The sequence below is a fragment of the Hemicordylus capensis genome, chromosome 14, assembly GCF_027244095.1.
Source record: "Hemicordylus capensis ecotype Gifberg chromosome 14, rHemCap1.1.pri, whole genome shotgun sequence".
In the NCBI taxonomy this organism is placed as follows: Eukaryota; Metazoa; Chordata; class Lepidosauria; order Squamata; family Cordylidae; genus Hemicordylus; species Hemicordylus capensis.
In genome coordinates this window covers 13,261,666-13,279,539 of record NC_069670.1, presented here as the reverse complement: position 1 = coordinate 13,279,539, position 17,874 = coordinate 13,261,666, and the positions used below count along the sequence as shown (strand labels likewise).

Sequence of the window (17,874 nt, the reverse complement as noted above, 5' to 3'; positions counted from 1 at the left end):
TGGAGTTGTATAACAGAGCGCAGGGCAAGGCCTGGGAGACCCAGGTTCAAATCTCCGCAAACCATGACACTCGCAGGTTGATCTTGGGCCAGACACCACCACTCAAGTCTCAGCAACCTCATAGGGTCCTTGTGAGGGCGAGAGCGGAGAAAACTGCACCCTGCCCTGAGCTCCTTCGAGGAAGGGCAGGATACAATCATAGTATTTGGCAGCAGTGAATTTCTATATGTTATCTGTTGTATGAAGACACATTTCCTTCTGTCTGTTCTGACTTCACTGCCTATCATTGTGGGGGATTCTAGAATCACATTCTAAAACAGGGGTTCTCAAACCGGGGTTGCCAGGTGTTGGACTGCAACTCCCCCAGGCACAATGGATGATGGGAGTTGTAGTCTAACAACAATCTGGGGACCCAGCCTTGAGAACCCCTATTCTACAACAATGGAGAGCAAGAGAACCATGATCTCTCTCCGTTTTCTCCCACGGTTCCAAGAAGGCTGGCTCCGTGTGTAAACAGAGTGGCATCACTGCTGCTTCTGCAGAACTGGTTCTCACGCCATCCTGATAAAGATCTGAAGGACAGAATCGTGCACAATGGGCCCCTAGCAAGCAAGCAGCTTAGAGAGACCTCCATGCCCAATAACGTCCCATGACTCCTTGGAAGAAGCTGTGACAGCTGAATTGGTTTAAGCTTACAAAGTGGCTGGCAGCTGTCATGGGCTTCTACAAATAGGTAACCTTGCTGTACATCCAAACTTCCCTTACTGTTCTGCCTCGAGAAGCGTTTTGTCTAACCCGCAAGTTTGCACACACCCTCCTCTTGAACAACTTCAGTCTCTCGGGCGCTTAGGGCCAACAAGATGCTCACTTTGCTCACCTTGAACATTTCCAGGTTGGCGGCTTTGAGCCTTTCTTCCATGCGGGAACTGGAGCGGGGACTAGAGGCCTCGTTATCGGAAAGGACGATGATATCCGGCGAGGGGGTTAGTCGCCCTCTGTCCTGGTCACTGCTGAATTTAAAAAAAAAAAAAGGGGGGGGGAGATTGAAAGAAAGAAGTGGATTATGAAGCATCCCTTAATCAGGTCACAGACTGGAACAGTGGAGCAAGTAAATGCTTGCCACAGCAACGTCAGACTAAGGTTCTAGTCCCAAACTCCTAACCTTAAGGTCTGGGAGCCCATGGGGTGGGTGGGAACAATGCTGATGACCCCCCTGCCCGCCGTTCTGTTTCTGAGGTCTCAGGGAGGCCAGCCACAGAGGCCTAGGGGGAGAAGCGAGCCGAGCAAGCCCCAAACACCGACATGGGTGTAAGTAGCTTGCACACGGTGGTACTTGAAATGCACACGTCTGGAAGGACTCTGAGAAATCTAGGCGGGCCCTGCAAGGGTCTGCATATGTCCATACAGTTTACTCATCCAACGGATGCTTACACGCCCACTGATTGCCTCCAGACAAGTAGGCAGGTAAGCAACTGGTCGTGAAATAGGTTGAGAACAGGAGCTCCTTCTCTCTCTCCCAGGCTGCTGGTGGGCCACAAAGGATTAGTTAGAAACATTTGTGGACTGACAAGACTGATGTCATCTGTAGGGCAGTTTTGCCTTAGAAGAAAGAGATTCCTCAACTCTTCTTTGAGCCAGTCTACCACTCCAGGTGGCCCAGGCTTTCCTTCCTGCTACTCAGGATCCTTTCTGCGCGCACTGTTAGCTGCCCAGACGCTACCTGACAGTGTGGCGCAGTCGACAGAGCACCAAACTAGGACGGGCAAGACCCGGGTTCAAAGCTCACTCCGCCACAAAGCTCTCTGGATCAATGTGGGCCAGTCACTCACTCACAACCTAACCTACCTCACAGGGTTGTTGTGTGAGGGAGAGAAATCACACACACTGTCCTGAGATCCTTGAAAGAAGGGTGGGGTTATAAGGTGATAAATCAATGAAGTTTCAGCCAGGCTGGTATACCACTGAGGTGGCAACGTAGATTTGCAATGGCTGGCACAAAACGTGTCCGAACCCAGAAGGGGAGGGCCTGTGACCCACGGGTGGAGGCACCTGTTTTCCTTGCAGAGGAAGGTCTCTGGCCCTTTTTCATTAGCATCACCAGTTAACGGGGAAGGAGGTTCCGTTCTAATCTTCAGTTAACATTGAGGCTGCCCAAAGAGCTCAAGTGTGCAGCCCCAGAAATTAAATTTCTGGCTCAGTTAAGGTGCAGCAAGAACCCAGGCATTCAGAGAAAGAAGAAAACAGAAGATCTCCTCTGAAGGAAAAAGGGGTTTCTCAAGAGCGAAGACCAGCCTAGTTTTCAGCGGGTGCTTCAGAAATGAAATGGCTGGAGCCCAAATCAGGGATAGGGCAGGAGAAGTCCTGAACACAGGGAACAAAAGCCTCCGTGGGACAGGGCAGGCGGGATACCTGGACTCCACGCTCATCACGAGCTCGGAAGCACGGACCACCGCCTCCCCTCGAGAGGGAGCTGCGGCAGGGACTGAGCCAAACCGTGACCTGGAAGTGGATCTGTGGGCCTCAGCTGCGGCCGCCACTTCCTGTCACTCGGAGACGGGTGATGCGACCCAGCGGTAACCAGGCGCTTGCTCCACGCTTTATGACATCACACAGAGGGAGGCTAACCTGCAACCAGGCCCTGGGCGGGCAACTGCCCCACCCCCACACCACAGCCAAATTTGGGCCCCAGCACGGAAAGCGGTTCTCTCCTCGGACTGAATCCAGTCGGCCGAAGGGCTGAGAGGCGCACAGCTGCACATTGGGCCGAATTGGTTTCAGGCACAAGATTTGGGCTTTTGCAAAATTAAGGACCTTAAAAACAAACAAACAAAAAACCTCAGGTGCTGGAGAGGAATCATTGGGAGGAACAGGGCCAGGAATGGGGATCCAGGAGAGATGGGGGTCTGTGTAGAGTGTGTGTGTGTACACACACACACACCCACACACACACACACCCTTCTCTGTGCACTGGAGGCCCTCAATTCTGCCTCCTTGCTTTGGCCCTTTATTAGAAACTGTTCACACCCGCAGACTTTTCATCAGAGCCAAGAAGGGCTGGGAACCAGTGTTGCCTCTAACAGGGATCCCCAGATGTTGTGGACTACAACTCCCAGAATCCCCAGCTGCCATGGCCTTTGCTTGGAGATTCTGGGAGTTGTAGTCCACAACATCTGGGAATCCCTGTCCGAGGGAACATTGCTAGGAACTTGATTCTTTTCTTTAAAAACCGCACACAAATGCCAACTAACACTCCCATAGAACCAGGAAGAGTTTGGATTCCATGCAGGACACCCGGGGATACCAACTTTGCTCACCCTTTCCCAGACTCCTCTTTGAGACCACGAGAGCGACAGCAGGCCTTAGCCAATTCACGAACTAGGGAGCCAGACCACGGGCCCTGACAAAATTACTGGGCTTGGCAATGGGCATCGTAGAAGGGTAAACAGACTTCTCTCTAGATCCCCTTTACAAGCAGAGCAGAAACAGGCCTGCCTGGGACAGACAGAGATTTTCTTAAATAACTCTCCCCCACAGTCAAAGCTTTGCTCCTCAGCCGGAAACCCCAAGGGGCTCCAAGGGACACACACACAGCTCTGCGGAGGCTGGGAGCGTTTCCTTCCAAGCACATGAATGCTCCACGCGCAACGCGGTGGATCAAGGCTCCGTACAATCTGTCTAATAGCCTTATTTGCCATGACTCACTTTTCATTTCCTAACATTCTGTCAGTTCCCCCTCAATTCAGCTCGTCTGTCTGTCTTAAACGGCCAAGATCACCAGATCCTGAAAGGCGCAGAGGCGTCTTTCAGAGCAAAGAGGAACAGCCAGGATACAGAAAGCGGCCTTAGACTGAGTCAGACTCTCGCTGCCCCTAACACAATCTTGCCTACACTGACTGGCAGCAGCGCTCCAAGGTTTCAGGCAGGAGTCTCTCCCAACCCTGCCTGGATATCCTGCCAGGGAGTGAACCAGAGATGCCCGACCACTGAGCTACGGCCCCATTCTCAGACAAAGCAACACAGGGAGCTGCCTCACACCGAGTCAGAATCTTGGCCCATCCATTCAATATTGCCTGCACGGACTGGCAGCAGCTAGAGTTTCACTCCGGAGTCTTTTCTTTCCCAGCCAGGGACTGAAACTGAGACTTTCTGCCTGCAAAGCAGATGCTCTACCACTGAGCTACGAACCCATCCTCAATGAAGTTGACCCACCCCAAATGGTCTCTCATTTGGCAAAGAGTTTCTTGGGGGCGGCGGGGGGGTGCCACACTGCCCTCCCTTCTCACAACAGGTGGCTTCATGCTACCTCACAAAGGGACAGAATGCAAGGTGGACGGCCACAGTGCTACGGAAGGTTCAGCCCTTTCTCCGGGTTCTTGGGTTTCCCCCGCCCCTTGGCCATGGCTGCAGGGAGGAAGGTGGTCCTTTTCACCGGCCAGAAGGGAGTCCCCCTTCCTCAGTGGCAGCGTCCCAGCAGGGCTGATTCAAGACCTTTCGGCACTTGACACAGATAATCCCAGCACACGCACACGCACACACGCGTGCGCTCCAATTAGCGTGGGGCATGAGCCAGTGGGAAGTTCGCTTGCATAAGCCTCATTGCGTCAGACAGGACCACCTCCACTCTTGCAAGCTCCGGTCCATTTCCACGGGGCTTGTGTAGGATAACTCACAGCCAGATGGTGCCCTGCCTGCCTGCCTGCTGCTCTGCCCCCCAAGGCTGCCCCCTCGTTTTGACAGCTCTGTGAGCCGCCGGTCACAAGGGCCTCTCGACGCAAGCTCTCCAGGGCGGCCTGAACCACCAGACAGATCTGTTCCAGCAGGAGGGGACCAGCAGTGGGGCAGGCGGCGGGCAGGGCTGCCCCCAGCCTCACACAGCAGCCGCCAAGGTAGGCCTGCAGAAGGGATGCTCTTCTCCCTGCCTCCTGGGATGGCACAAGTGAGTCAGGATCGAAGAGCTGGAGCCAGCAGCCACGTTACGGGCTGGATGGCGCCTGTTTCCACCCCGGTGCCTCCCCCACACCGCAGCCAGGAGGGGGGCTGTGCATGCACCGGGGGCCCCACAGCATGACCCCAAGCATCAGGCCGCCAGGGCTCTTCTCAAGCACCGCTAGGGGCAAATAAGCGCCCCAAAGCGCTCCGAACAAGGCTACAGCACAGCCACAGAAACATCTCTTCTGGAAGCAGACCGAATGTTCAACTACCTTGGTTTTGGGGACGAACACAGAGCTTTTGCGGGGTGGGGAGGTGGGGGTGGAAATATTCTCCAAAAAGCCTTCTGCCGGTGTTTTGCTCTCCTTGCACCCATTCAGAAAGACTGCTCCCCATCTAGGACTGTCCCAGCACCTCTTCTCCCCTGTGCCCAACACGTTTCCTTTCTTCTTCATGGGGCGAGCCTAGCCGCTCAGGGAGCACGGGGGGGACCGTGACGACACGGCACAAGCCACGCAACCCATCGGAACTGGCGACGTGCTGCAGCCGCGGCTTCTGGCCAGACCGTTGTGAGCCAGCGCCCATTCACAGCAGAGGCAGGACAGAGACCCCTGCGGGAGGGGCCGCTCAGGGGCCCAGCAAGCCTTTCTTCAAAGAACCTGCCTCTTCGTGGATGGTCCCGAGAGCTCCCCCTCAAGGGCGACCAGTCGGGAGACAAAGCCGGTTTAGAACGAGGGCGCTCCTTCCTGGACTAGGCGCGTGGATTCGCCTAGCCAATCAGGAAAGGGGCAATAGATTATTGCTATTATTACTGTTATCCCCCCTGCTAATTGAGTAGAAGAGGCATCTTTTTCCCAGGGGTGATTCTCTTACATTGAGCAGGGGGAGAGCAACTGGCCCTCTCCACCCCCAAGCACAGCATCCCTCCAGTGGCTGTGGCTGGTGTCTCTCTTATGTTTCTTTTTTTAGATTGGGAGCCATCTTTATTTATTCCTATGTAAACCGCTTTGGGAACCGTCACTGAAAAGCAGTCTATAAATATTAGTTGTATTTGTATCATTAACAGAGTTCCATTCATGTCCATAGTATTTATAAAATGAGTGCAGGTCCCTGCCCTGAGGGCCTTACATCTGGAAACATTCACAAGGGAGACCACGGGGGGGGGGGGGCGGACATGGAGGCTCCCCACAGATGGATCCTTGCCCCTTTCCACAGCAGACCCACCAAGCCCAAGCCCGAGTGCCCTTTGGAAACAAAGAGGGGTGTCTCCTAGGACTCAAACGGCAGGCCCCTTGCCACCAGAGGAAACCCCCACCCCTGCCCCAGAGGACTGAGCTCTGTGCTTCAAGGGCACTATCGAGGCTGCAGTGCCCGTCTGCTGGATCGTCAAACCCATGAGGATGACCCCTCCACCCCTGGGACAATTCCCAGCCACCAGACCCTTGGAACCACGATTCTTCAGTACCTTGGGGACCACGGTCTATACTGGGAGAAGCCGGGGGGGGGGATTCCGACTCATGCTGATGACATTTCATTCTGCCCTTTCCCTTTCTGTTCCCTCCTACAAGCCTTCGGGAGTAGGGGCTATTCAAAGCCAACCCTCACTCCTCTGGCTTATCTGTAGCAACCAAGAAGCCAAGCAGCGGGGAGCCAAGATCGCGACCGTTCCCGCCGGCAGCAAAAAGCGCCCCCCGCCCACCGCTCCCCCCTTACCTCCTCTTGGCGCTCATATCCACCGGTTCGTCGTTGATGTTCTCCTTGCCCGGCCTCCCCGAGGTCCGGCTGTCCGCGTGGGGCCTCAGGTTGCCGTTCAGCTTCTCCTCGTAGACCTTCAGGCCGTCCTGCTTGACGGGCAGCTCGTGGGGCACCTCGATGCCCGCCAGGTCCTTCCTCTTGAGCAGGGCCAGCATCTTGAGGCGCTCCATGGCCTCGTGCCCTTCCATCTTCAGCCGCTTGGCCAGGACGTCATCCCGCTCGTCGGCTTGGTCCAGGCTCCGCTTCAAGAGGTTCAGGCGCAGGGCGTCCTCGGTCATGCGGTCCATCCTGCGGCAGGAAGGGAGAGCAGGGAGAAAGAGAGGAGGGTGGTCACGCCAGGGCAGGAAAGCGGAGCCCGTTTGTGGTACAGAGGGGCGCGGTCACGTCTCCTAGACACACATGCGGAGGAAGGAGAGGCCTCTTGCTGGCCAAGGCAGCTAAAGGGGTCTCCCCTGTGCAGGGCCAGTTCACCGCTCAAGACCAGACGTGGGAGCCAACCACAGAGGAGGGCTCTTGACTTCATGGCCTGCTCACGGGCTTCCAGGAGGCATCTCCATCTGGCTGGCCAATGCATGACACCCAGAAGCTGGAGCAGATGGACCCACAACCTGATCCAGCCAGGAAGTTCTTAGGGCTGAAACTCCAGGTTAGAGCTATTATACGAGCTGTGGCTGCTAAATGGAGACTCCAGGTTCAGAGGCAGCCTACCCCTGAGTATCAGTTTCGGGAGGGGAAGGGAGGGGGATATTGCCTCCACGTCTTGCTTAGAGGCTTCCCAGAGTTGGCCACTGTGGGGAAACAAGATGGCGGACACGAGAGGCCTTTGGTCTGATCCATCATGGCACTTCTAATGTTCTCTATGCTCCCTCATTGCATTTCCATTTAAGTGTACAGATTTATTTAAAGTATCTTTAACTCCCCCTCCCCCCTTTCCACAGCTCAATAAGACTTACAAACCTATTTAGTCTGGTAGTTATAGTAGCACACCTAACAAAAATGTCACAAAGCAGTGAGCAAGTTTTCGAGTTCAACAGAACTCTTCCTCCTGCCAGATGTTAAGCAAACAAAAGGGGAGGGGAAGAAGAGAAAAAAGGTGTTCCTGAGCATAATAAAAGAGCCCCTGTCTGCCATTTGTGAAGCTGTTGAGCACTGCAATCTTATGTGCACTGTGATTCCACTTTTCACAGTGCAATCTTATGTGTGTTTACTCAGAAGTGAGTCCCACTGTGTTCAATGGGGCTTACTCTCTAGTAAGAATGCATTCAACATGGCAGCCTTAAGCTAGAAATCTGGTCAATAAATACATAAACTTATCCCACCTTTCAGCAAAAGCTTCCAAAGTGGCAAATGATGTTTTCAGTTCCACCAATTAACATTCTATTAAACAATAACGCATTTCTTTAAAAAATCCAAAGCACAAAAGCAGCAATGAAAGCAGAGAAAAATAAAGATACTTTTTAAAAAAATCAACCATTCATGAAAAGCTTGGGAGAATAAAGTCGTCTTCACCTGGCGCCAAAAAGCTAGTAAAAGCAGGCGGTAGCCGGTTGTCTCTGGAGGTATGATCATGTGGGGGGCGGGGGGGGGGGAGAGCCTCCAAAAGACCCTTTTCCTGTTCACCCCCCACAACCTGCAACCTCTCTGAAGACAGCAGTGTCAGCCCTGGACTGCTGTACAAGATGCAAAATGTACAAATGATGGTGCAAAAATACAAAATGCGCCTTGGTTGGGATGCTACAAAGGCTACTAGGACAACAAAACTATAGCTGCTCTCCTCCGCGGATAAATGTGTCAAAGGCGCTCTGAATGTGTCTTCATATTTAAAACAGGCAGCCCAACTGGGCCCAGACACCTAGACCCCAAAAGCCGTTTATTCAGTGAACTGGAACTGAACCCGGTCCCCAGATCTCTTGGCTGTTGGGAATCTGAACCAAACTCCTACAACACAGAGAGTGATGATGAGCTGAAACCTAGCGGGTCACTAACCACTCAGTTTGCAGTTGCAGGATCAACGTTCCCATTCCCTGTTTTATTTATAAGTGAGAGGAGAGCTGGTCTTGTAGCAGCAAGCCTGACTTGTCCCTTTAGCTAAGCAGGGTTGCATTTGAATGGGACACCAGAAGTGTGGGCACTGGAAGAGATTCCCCTTACGGGATGGAGAAGAGAGGTTTCAAATTTCCTCCCTGGCAGCATCTCCAATATAGGGCAGCTGAGAGAAACTCCTGCCTGCAACCCTGGAGAAGCCGCTGCCAGTCTGTGTAGCCAATACTGAGCTTGATGGACCTATGGTTTGACTCAGTATATGGCAGCTTCCTAGGTTCCTAACCTGTTGGGCGTATTTTGTTTGTAAAAACCGCTTTAAAAACAAAGAGTTGAAAAATAATAAATATTTTTCTTTCAAGTTAAATAACATTTTGGTCATCTGAATAGCATTTAGTCAGATAGCAAACAAAGAAGACTATGATATTATTCCACGTGAAACGGATCCTAAACTGATTCACAGAGCATCTAAACCAGCTGCTGAACCGTGCTGAGGAGCTGGGATGATGCCAGAGGGCACGCAATTGAAATACCCACCTATTCATTCTGTTTTGGATTATAAGCTTCTCAGGGCAGGGGACTGTCCCCTTTTACTCTGGAAAGAGCCAGAAACTTGATGGCACTGTCTAACTAATCAGAGACGCAGGTTTGGGGCAGTACAGAAATATGTTGAGTTAAATAAATTAATAAACAAACATGACAATAAGATGCTTTGTTCCAGTTGGAGAAACTGGGATTGGGGGAACATACAGACACACACACACCCCTCCATTCTCCTTTAAACCTGCTGTAAGAACATCAGCAACACACACCTGAAGGTACTAGGGAGAAAAGGAATTAAATTCTGAGAAGCAAAAAGGAGCAAGATCAACAAGAGACGTCTTCGCCCCATCCCTCTGCCCAGTCTTGGCGAGTCAACTTCCGCTAGAAAAAGTTTGCTTCACCTGAGCTCCGGGTTATTCCAGAAGTTACCCCTGAATTAGCATGGGTGCCCATCCATATGGGTACATACCCACCCCGATCCCCGGCTGGACTAGTACATGGGTCGTTTGGACCCGCCGGCACTCCCAGAGGCCAAGGAAGCCACAGAACCTCCTTGCCGTTCGAGGTCTCGTTGGTGCAGCCGCCAAGACTTCTTCTGGCTTTCAGTCTTTGCTTTCTGGCGGGCTGAAAACCCCTCAATCAAACCTCCGGCCTCTGCTTTGACCCGGCTGCCCTTGGCATACGGCCTCTCCCTGTTCCACGCCCCACGTGGCATGACCCCACTTAACCCTGCCTCCACTGCCCGCTCAACCGCCCCTCTTCTCCTGCCACGGGGCGACAAACCGCCCCTCCGGATCTAGGCTTCCGCCCAGCCCAGCCCAGCGTGACACAGACGTCATGGTACAGGCCGCTACGAGGAGTCCAAATAAGATGAATTGTGGCGAGCTGATGGAGCTCCAACTGTGGCCCTGGTCTGCCCTCCTCGCTCAGGGATGCTTCGCGTGAGGCTACTGGCCGACACAGAGATGATGCCTAGTTCAGCATCGGCTGTTTTCGAATGTCCTGCCTAGGCGGAACCCTTTCCCTGCCGCCGCTGCCGTTTCCACCACCAAACCTCTGAAGGCGGCCGAGGATGTTGGGGCACATGCTGAGGAGCTGATTGGGAGGGGGTGCCAAAGCCCCCCAGTTGCAGGGTTGAGGGTGGCAGGAGGTGGCCGAGGGGGAGGGAAGCCCATGGGGTGCAACAGTCTACCCCCGGGATGGCTGGTTCCTTGGGCCCAAGGGAAGCCTCCTCCTGAGCCAGGCAAGGGAAGCCAGAGGCTGTCAGGGCTGGAAAGCTGCATGTGAGAGGCAGCCAAGGAGGAAAGAGCACTCGCCAGTCAGGGAGGAGAAGGAACTGGAGGCAGGCAACCCCCTGCCCTCTGGCTTACCCTGCCGGAGGCCTGCCCCACTCCCCTTCCTCTTGGGCGCACACTCGGATAAGTGGCCAGGATTTCTGGGCCTCACCTCGGCCCCTAAAACACACCCAGAACTCGCAAGGGAAGAGAGGTCAAGGGGGACCAGTAGCCGCTTGGGAAGCTGGCCTGCCATCACTGAGGAGGCCCCCCCCCCGAGTCTGCAGGGTTTCCTGGAATACCAGCTGAAAGCCACCAGCCGAGGATGCTGCGCGAAGATCATGCTGCGTAATGCACAGAGCGGACGGCCGTTTCAAACAGAACCGGGGTGGGGGGGAGAAAGCACACGAAATGATTAAAACGAGCAGCCTCCCAAGCGGAGCGCCAGGGAATTCTGGCAGGAGTCGCACCCCCTTGGGGGATCCAGCAGGCAAGAAGGAGCAGCACAGAGACCAGGGAAGCAGGGCGTGGTGGCGGGGAGAGAAGGATGCTCAGCACAGCCCACGGGAGAGCCATCTCTCCCTCTCTCACATCCCACACAGAGCAATCCCAGGAAGCTAACAGGTCAGTTTACCAGGACAGATGGATTTGCAGGCGGGCAGCGCTTCCGGGGACAAGGAGAGGCCGGGCGGCAGACACGGGAGGGGCTGGCCGCCGCCTGACCCCAAAGAGCTTTGGCCTGTTGTTTGTCTGGGCCACTTGCAAGAGGGGAAAAGAGACAGCACTCGCAGGGGTTCATCTCGTAAGAGCAAGGAGCATCACTGGGGCAGGCTCTGAAGGTCTGCTAAGCCCAGCATCCTGGTTCCAACCGTCAGTGGAAGGTCTCCAAATGCTCCCAAGGAGGGCAAGAAGGGGCAGGCCTTCCCTCTGCTGTTTGCCCCCCACATCTGATATTCAGGGGTAGGCTGCTCCTGTACATGGAAGGTCTTTTCACGTACCATTCCACAGGGGATGCAGCTTTCCTCCATGAACGCATCTAGCATTTTTCAAAGCCACTAAGCCACTGCTACTTCTTGCAAAAGCAGAAAGCACTTTAAAACAACAACGGAGAAGCTCCACTGGCCTCTCAAAGGTTTTGCGCTAAGCCTCATGGGGGATGGAAGAGCAGCCCCGCTGGACGAGGCCCAAGGATGGTCTAGTCCAGCATCTTGCTCCCTACAGAGGCCAGCCAGATGCCTCCGGGCACAGCAAGAGGGCCACTCCAGAGGTCCCCAGCAACTGGTGTTCAGTGGAGGTGCAGACTGCCTCTGAACATGGAGGTCTCATCGTTACTTCCCCAAAGAATCAACATCAGAGCAGCCGTTCTGGATGAGGCCACTGCTCCATTCACAGCCCCTGTGGTCCATTCCCAGCACTTGGTAGTCAGAGGTAGACTGCGCCTGGACAAGGAGGTTCCTTCCAGCTATTCTGGCTAGTAGGCCTCTCAGATCACCACTGCCCTGCTTTCACCTTGCCTGCTTGCGGTGCCTACAACAGACTCGGTTGTTTGCTTCCAAGAAGGAGCCCGGGGCAATTTCTCCTCCCTCCTGCGCGGTCCACCCTGCAGGCCAACCCCTCGGGCTCAGGGCGAGACTGCAGCGCCGGCGTGAGACGGCCCAGCCTCTTGCCACCGGCTGCTCCGCCAGCGCTAAGTTCAGAGCACTGACAGGAAGATGCATTTCCAGACCCAGAGCACAAAATGGCTGGCTCCCAAGACGATCCGTTTCCACACAATGCTATAAAAAGGACAATCGCCTAAAAAGGAAATCGGGACCTGACAGCCAGGCGGCCGGGATGGGGGTGGGAGGAGGAGGAGGACGAAGAAGAAGAGGGAGAGGGGCGCGAGCAGACCGACACCCCTCCGACGGGCTGGCTTGAGTCCGGCCGTAAGTCGTCATGACACACACACACACACACCCCGTTCTGATTCCACGCACAAGTTGCAAAGGGACGTATTACATCGTGATTGTGTCTGCACCGGGCGGGCGAGAGGAGGATTCCACGCTCCATGGCAGGCGGAGAAAAGGCTCCTCTTACAACCAAAGCACGCCTTCCTTTCGCGGAGAACGCAGTCCGAATTCCAGCCCAATCCTCTTGCAAGGGAAACGGTTTCAAGGCCGGCATCCGGCAGCCGTGCTCCGATTCGCACAGCTCGCGGAGAAGCGGCGACAGGAAACCGCTCCAGGCCAGTGCGGCTCCATTTCTGAAGGGACCGGAGAGGCGCCATGAACGGCCGTCCTAGCCGCGCGAGCTGGTTTGGGGCCGGCTCGTTCAAATGGCTTCGCTGCCATCTCGACTGCAGCTCTTCAGAAGCGGATAGTCCAGGGGACCTCTCCTCGCAATGAAGGGAAAGGGCAGCACCGTAACGGCTCTAGATATTAAAGGGGTCTTGTTTCTCCAAGACAGCAGCGTTGAGGCCGGGGGCGGAGGCGTCCCGTGGCGTCTAGAGAGCAAAATGCATGGAGGGCGGAAAGGGAAACGCTTTGGACACACGACTCGGAAAAATGCAGTACTGAGACACAAATCCAGTCAGTGAAATACAAGCATTTTGGCCAGGTAGCAGCAAGAGAATTCAGACAACGCTGCTCTGAATGGATCCCAAAAGGCCGTCTGTTCTGGCTATGGGCGTGTGGATTAAAAAAAAAAAAGGAAACAGTGCATATTTATAAAGCTCTTGTTGAGGGTTCAAGATGCTTCAAATAGGATACCTCATGAACCCGTACAACAGCCCTATAAGGCGGGCCAGTATTAAACGAAAAGTCAATGAATGGCAGTGAAAAGGACTGATCTCGGGGTATGAGGAAAAAGAGCGAACGTACTCTGCACAGCTCTGGTTATCCCGTCTCAGAAAGGACAGTGTGGAACTGGAGAAGTGGCAGAAAATATGTGGAGAGTGGAGCTCCCTCCCCACCAGGAAAGGCAAAAGTGATTGGGACTTTTTAGTTTAGAAAAAAATAAGACAACTAAGAGAGGACAAGACCGAGGTCAATAACACTGTGCATGGCGTGAAGCAAGCGGAGGTATTTTTTGGTCCCTTAAGAACAGAACGTGGGAGGGCGCCATCCAATGAAACTGACCAGCAATAGATTCAAGGCAGACAAAAGGAAGCACTCCTTCCCACAAGACACTGTTAACTGATACAACTCCCTGCCACAAGAGATGGCTCTCATGAGAAATCCATGGAAAACTCAAGAGAGAATTTTCATGCATTTACAATTCGTAGAGAAATTCCTGGAGGGAAAGAGGTCTGTCAGTGACCATCTTAAGTGGGATAACTATATATGGAACCTCCATGTTCACAGGCAGTCTACCACCGAGTAGCGGTTGCCAATGGACGAATGCAAGGGAAGGCAGCTGCTTTTGTGTCCGGCTAGTGGGCTTCCCAGAAGCAACGGTCATCAGAACCTGGGTGCGGAGTAAGGTGGATGTTTGGTTTGCCCCATCAGGGCTGCTCTTGGGTTCTTATGATCTCCGACACTTCAGATGGGGAAAGGTGGCTGAAAGAGATGTAGCCACCCAGGAGTCGTGACAAGAGGCAAAATCAGAACCAGGAACCCAGCGCTCATTCTTAGCTACTGCACTGGGCCAGTTCTTAAATTCTCACTGCTTTGACCTCAGGGGGACAGGAGCCAAAATAGAGCCAGGGAGTTTCTCACTTCCACCCATCAAGCCTGGATGATGGATGAAGGGACACAAAAAGGGCCTTGATGGATCAGACTAAGAACATGAAAGAGAATGAAGTGGTACAGTCCTGTAAACTGGCCCATACCGCTTCAGGCTGCAGAGGGGGAACACCATTTGTTTCGAGGATTAAAAGGAAAAATCCCTGCAAGTAGAAAACTAGCATAGCAAGGAGCAGGGTGAGGGTCTTCCTGACATGCTTGCTTTCTACATTCAGGGTGTGTGTTTGACTCCAAGGAGCATCTGAAAGTGGCATTTCTCACCTGTACAGGGGTGAGATAAGTGGTACAGTCCATATCAACACCTCAGGACTCTACCACCTCACCTCTCTACAGCAGGGATCCTCAACGTTGGGCCCCCAGATGTTAGTGGACTTCAACTCCCATAATCCCAAGCCCCAGTGGCCTTTGGTTGGGGATTATGGGAGTTGAAGTCCAATAACATCTGGGGGCCCAACATTGAGGATCCCTGCTCTACAGGACGTGTGTTCTTCTGCACGTTCGGAACAGGCCTCAGGCTCTCCCTGGTGAGGAGGGAAGGAGCAAGAGGAAGGGAATGCGGGGAAGGCAGTAGAGGGAACTTAAGAGTCTTGTCTGAAACGTTTCAAATAAATGCAGTTGTTTTTACAGTGCAAGAGGGTGAGACTGCAGGCACTATTCAGGCCAGTGGCCCAAGTCCCACCCCAAACAAGAAAACACATTTCATTTTCTTTCAAAGGCACCCTGTGATTAACAGGAAGACGCTCAGTCTGACAGCAATCCAGAGCTTGGCTTGGTGCTTTCCAGAAGCATTTGGCCGGGCACTGTGGGAAGGAGGACGCTGACACTTTGGTCCAACCCAAGAAGGCTCTGCTTATGTCCTTGGCTACGACTGTTAGGAATGGGACCTCCATGTTCAGAGGCAGTCTACCTCTGAATCCCAAATGCAACAAACAACAAGGAAAGACTACTGTCTTCATACACTGCTTGTAGGCTTGCTGGAGGCGTTCAGTTCAGCACTGTGAAAATCAGGATGCTGGACTATGTGGACCAACTGTCTGATCCTGGACAGCTCCTCTTACGGTACAAGTTCAAAATCCCACCTCCACCTTGGCTTTGGTATATGGCCTTCAACAAATCACTCTCATATTCTTAGTTCTCATCCAACATGGTTCCCCTTAAGATCCAGGCCTACATTCCAACCAAGGCTGCCCAGGGCTCTGGGACACGTGAAGGAAGGACAGACAGACACAGAGCGCACGCCGCGCATTCTCCCTGGCCACGGAGTAATCGTGACCAACCACCGCAAGTCCAAAGCTCCCCGAGGCAAACGAAAACCGCAGCCTGCCTTCGGAGGGGTAGTAGTCATCACGGGGACAACGGGGGCCGTACCGCACATTTAAAAAAATGTGACCTGGCCAAATCAATGCTATTACTAAAAAGCAGCCCGTACGGTCCGTTCCCCGGTTGTAAATCAAACCATATTACTGAACTGTTGGCTCCCGAGGAAAGGCGCTGGGAGAAGTGTCATGGAACCCAGGAGCGGAGAAACCTTCCCGACAGAGACATCGCGGACTCTTATCCCTGGAATGACGGTTTGAAAAGCGGGGGGGGGGGGGGAAGACGACAAGAGAGGGAAGGGAAACAGAAAGATCCTCAAGGAACGTGGTTCTTTTCCGGGAGGGAGATAAAACCTGGGGTGGGGGAGAGGATAGGCATCGGCATCAGCTCAATAACTACCAGCCCGCTGTAAAAAGAATGGGGGGAGGGAGGGAGGGAGGGAGGTTGAAGAAACCAGACTCCCCCCCCACCGCCTTCCCCTCCCCTCTCCCCCTCTGCTCTCGTCAGCCTGAGTGACGCAGACTCCCTTATATAACAGGGCTGCGATTTCCTAGACCGCAAGGAAGGCCTCCTCCTCCTCCTCCCCCCCACCCCTGCCGCCGCCGCCGCCGCCGCCCGCCCGCCGCTGCTTTGTGCTCGGCGTACACTTCACACACGCGCAAAAGTGGCTCCCAGCCCCTGGCACCGTGCCAGGCTCTTCCTCGTCAGCGGGTTGCCTCCATTCACAGAGCAGGGTTGTAGCTGACATGAAAAGGAGGGGGCGGGGTGGAGGAGGAAAATGGGGGGGGGGAGAGAGAGAGAGAGAGAGAGAGAGAGAGAGAGCAAGAGAGGAGGTTCGGGGTATTCGATCAAACTATCAGCACGCCACAGAGACAATAGAACGTCTTTGCCATATTCCCTAAATAGCCCACCTTCCTTCCCCCCCCACCCGCCCACTTCAACCCCCCCCCCCGCCACCACAATCCTCTTCCTCCGCAGCATCAGGCCGGCAACCGCGTGAATGGGGAGGGGGGGAGAGGGGGAGGGGGCAATTATGAAGAATTAATAATTACGCTACCCAGACAGGAAGGTTAAAAAAAAAATAAAAAATAGTAATTTAGAAATCCGACGCTGGGACAGCTTGACGGCTAGGGAAGGAGGATAATTTCCTTTTTTTAAAAAAAAAATAATTAAAGGTCTGAGCTGCATACCTCCAGAGCCCTTTGTTAATAAGATAAAATCATAGAAGAATACTTACAGGTAGCGTGCTCTGCCTCCCTCCTCGACTTGTCAAGAGGAGGGAAGAGACAGACAGATGGAGGGGAAGACGGATCGCGAGCACGCGGGGAGGGCAGGGGGGAGAGCCAGGGTTTTTTTTCACGAGAAGCCCCCTCGGTGGAACATGGGCGGCCGCGGCGTGCCATCCCCCTCCAGGGACCTGCCGGAACCCAGTCGCAGAACGGGCACGTCCCTGCCAATCATCTATGGTGCCGTTATATTAAACAAAAGAAAAGGGGGGGGGATGCTTACTTTTACCCATGATGCCTAGCGGGGGCAGGGGAGAAGGGAAAAAAAAAATAAAACCAGTTGCAGCCGGTTTGTAACCTCAGGACATGGAATTATCGCTTAAAAAAAAAAAAATTAAGTTGGTTGTGGCATAAGAGCCAGTTAACTGGGCCCCCCCCCTCCTTCCCCCACGGCTTCCATCATCAGGTCTCTTGCGCGCTCCCTTGGTTGCCCCCACTGCTTAAAGCGTATGCTGGCACCTTGCCAAACTTCGGCTCTCATTCATGAGTGTGGGCTTTTCCTCCGAGGGTCTTTTAACTGCTTAGCTGCTGAGAGAGGAGACCTATCCGGACGCCCCCAGGAAGAGTCGCCCGGAGGACCGGCTGGCAGAGAAACCAGAAATCATCTGGCGGGAGGCGGGCGACCCTCCCGTTTGGCCTGTTTCCGAAAGTTCGCACATCGGGTTACGAGCGGCGAAACACAGGAAGGGAAGCGGGGAAAGAGGGACCCAAGCAAAGCCGCAGCCCGGCGAAGTGTCCGCCACCCAGCTCCGGTTATTCCACTGGCCACAGTCAAGTCACAGGTGCTCGGCTGGGCCTTATAGGTAGACAGTGTATCCCCAGTCTCCAGACGCCACCACTACATGACACCCTTGTGAAGGGAAGCCACTAGCTTCTCCCCAAAGGGGGACAGCGGCAACCCAGGGAGATCACCCACGTGAGAAGGGTTAGAGCCCAATCCGGCTCCAGACCAAGAGGCAGGCCTTGACACTGCAAGCTGAAGCCACTCAGGCCTGATGCCTAGCCAAC

The 17,874-nt window shown here is 54.0% G+C and overlaps 1 protein-coding gene across 8 annotated transcripts in view; it reads right to left on the bottom strand.

Annotated features, from left to right (window-relative positions):
• GATAD2B (GATA zinc finger domain containing 2B) overlaps nt 1–17,874 on the bottom strand; it is a 46,495-nt gene that overhangs the window by 14,256 nt on the left and 14,365 nt on the right. For 2 of the 8 annotated variants that reach the window (XM_053277497.1, XM_053277498.1), the window contains 2 exons: nt 6,643–6,972; nt 878–1,010 (listed from right to left, as the gene is read on the bottom strand). In XM_053277497.1, the coding sequence (XP_053133472.1) occupies nt 878–1,010; nt 6,643–6,971 (462 nt within the window). In that variant the 5' untranslated portion in view covers nt 6,972. Of the gene's footprint in view, nt 1–877; nt 1,011–2,409; nt 2,521–3,314; nt 3,360–3,702; nt 3,709–6,642; nt 6,973–16,817; nt 17,058–17,874 lie in introns of those variants that run through there. The other 6 variants (XM_053277496.1, XM_053277495.1, XM_053277502.1 and 3 more) reach the window with 6 other exon arrangements.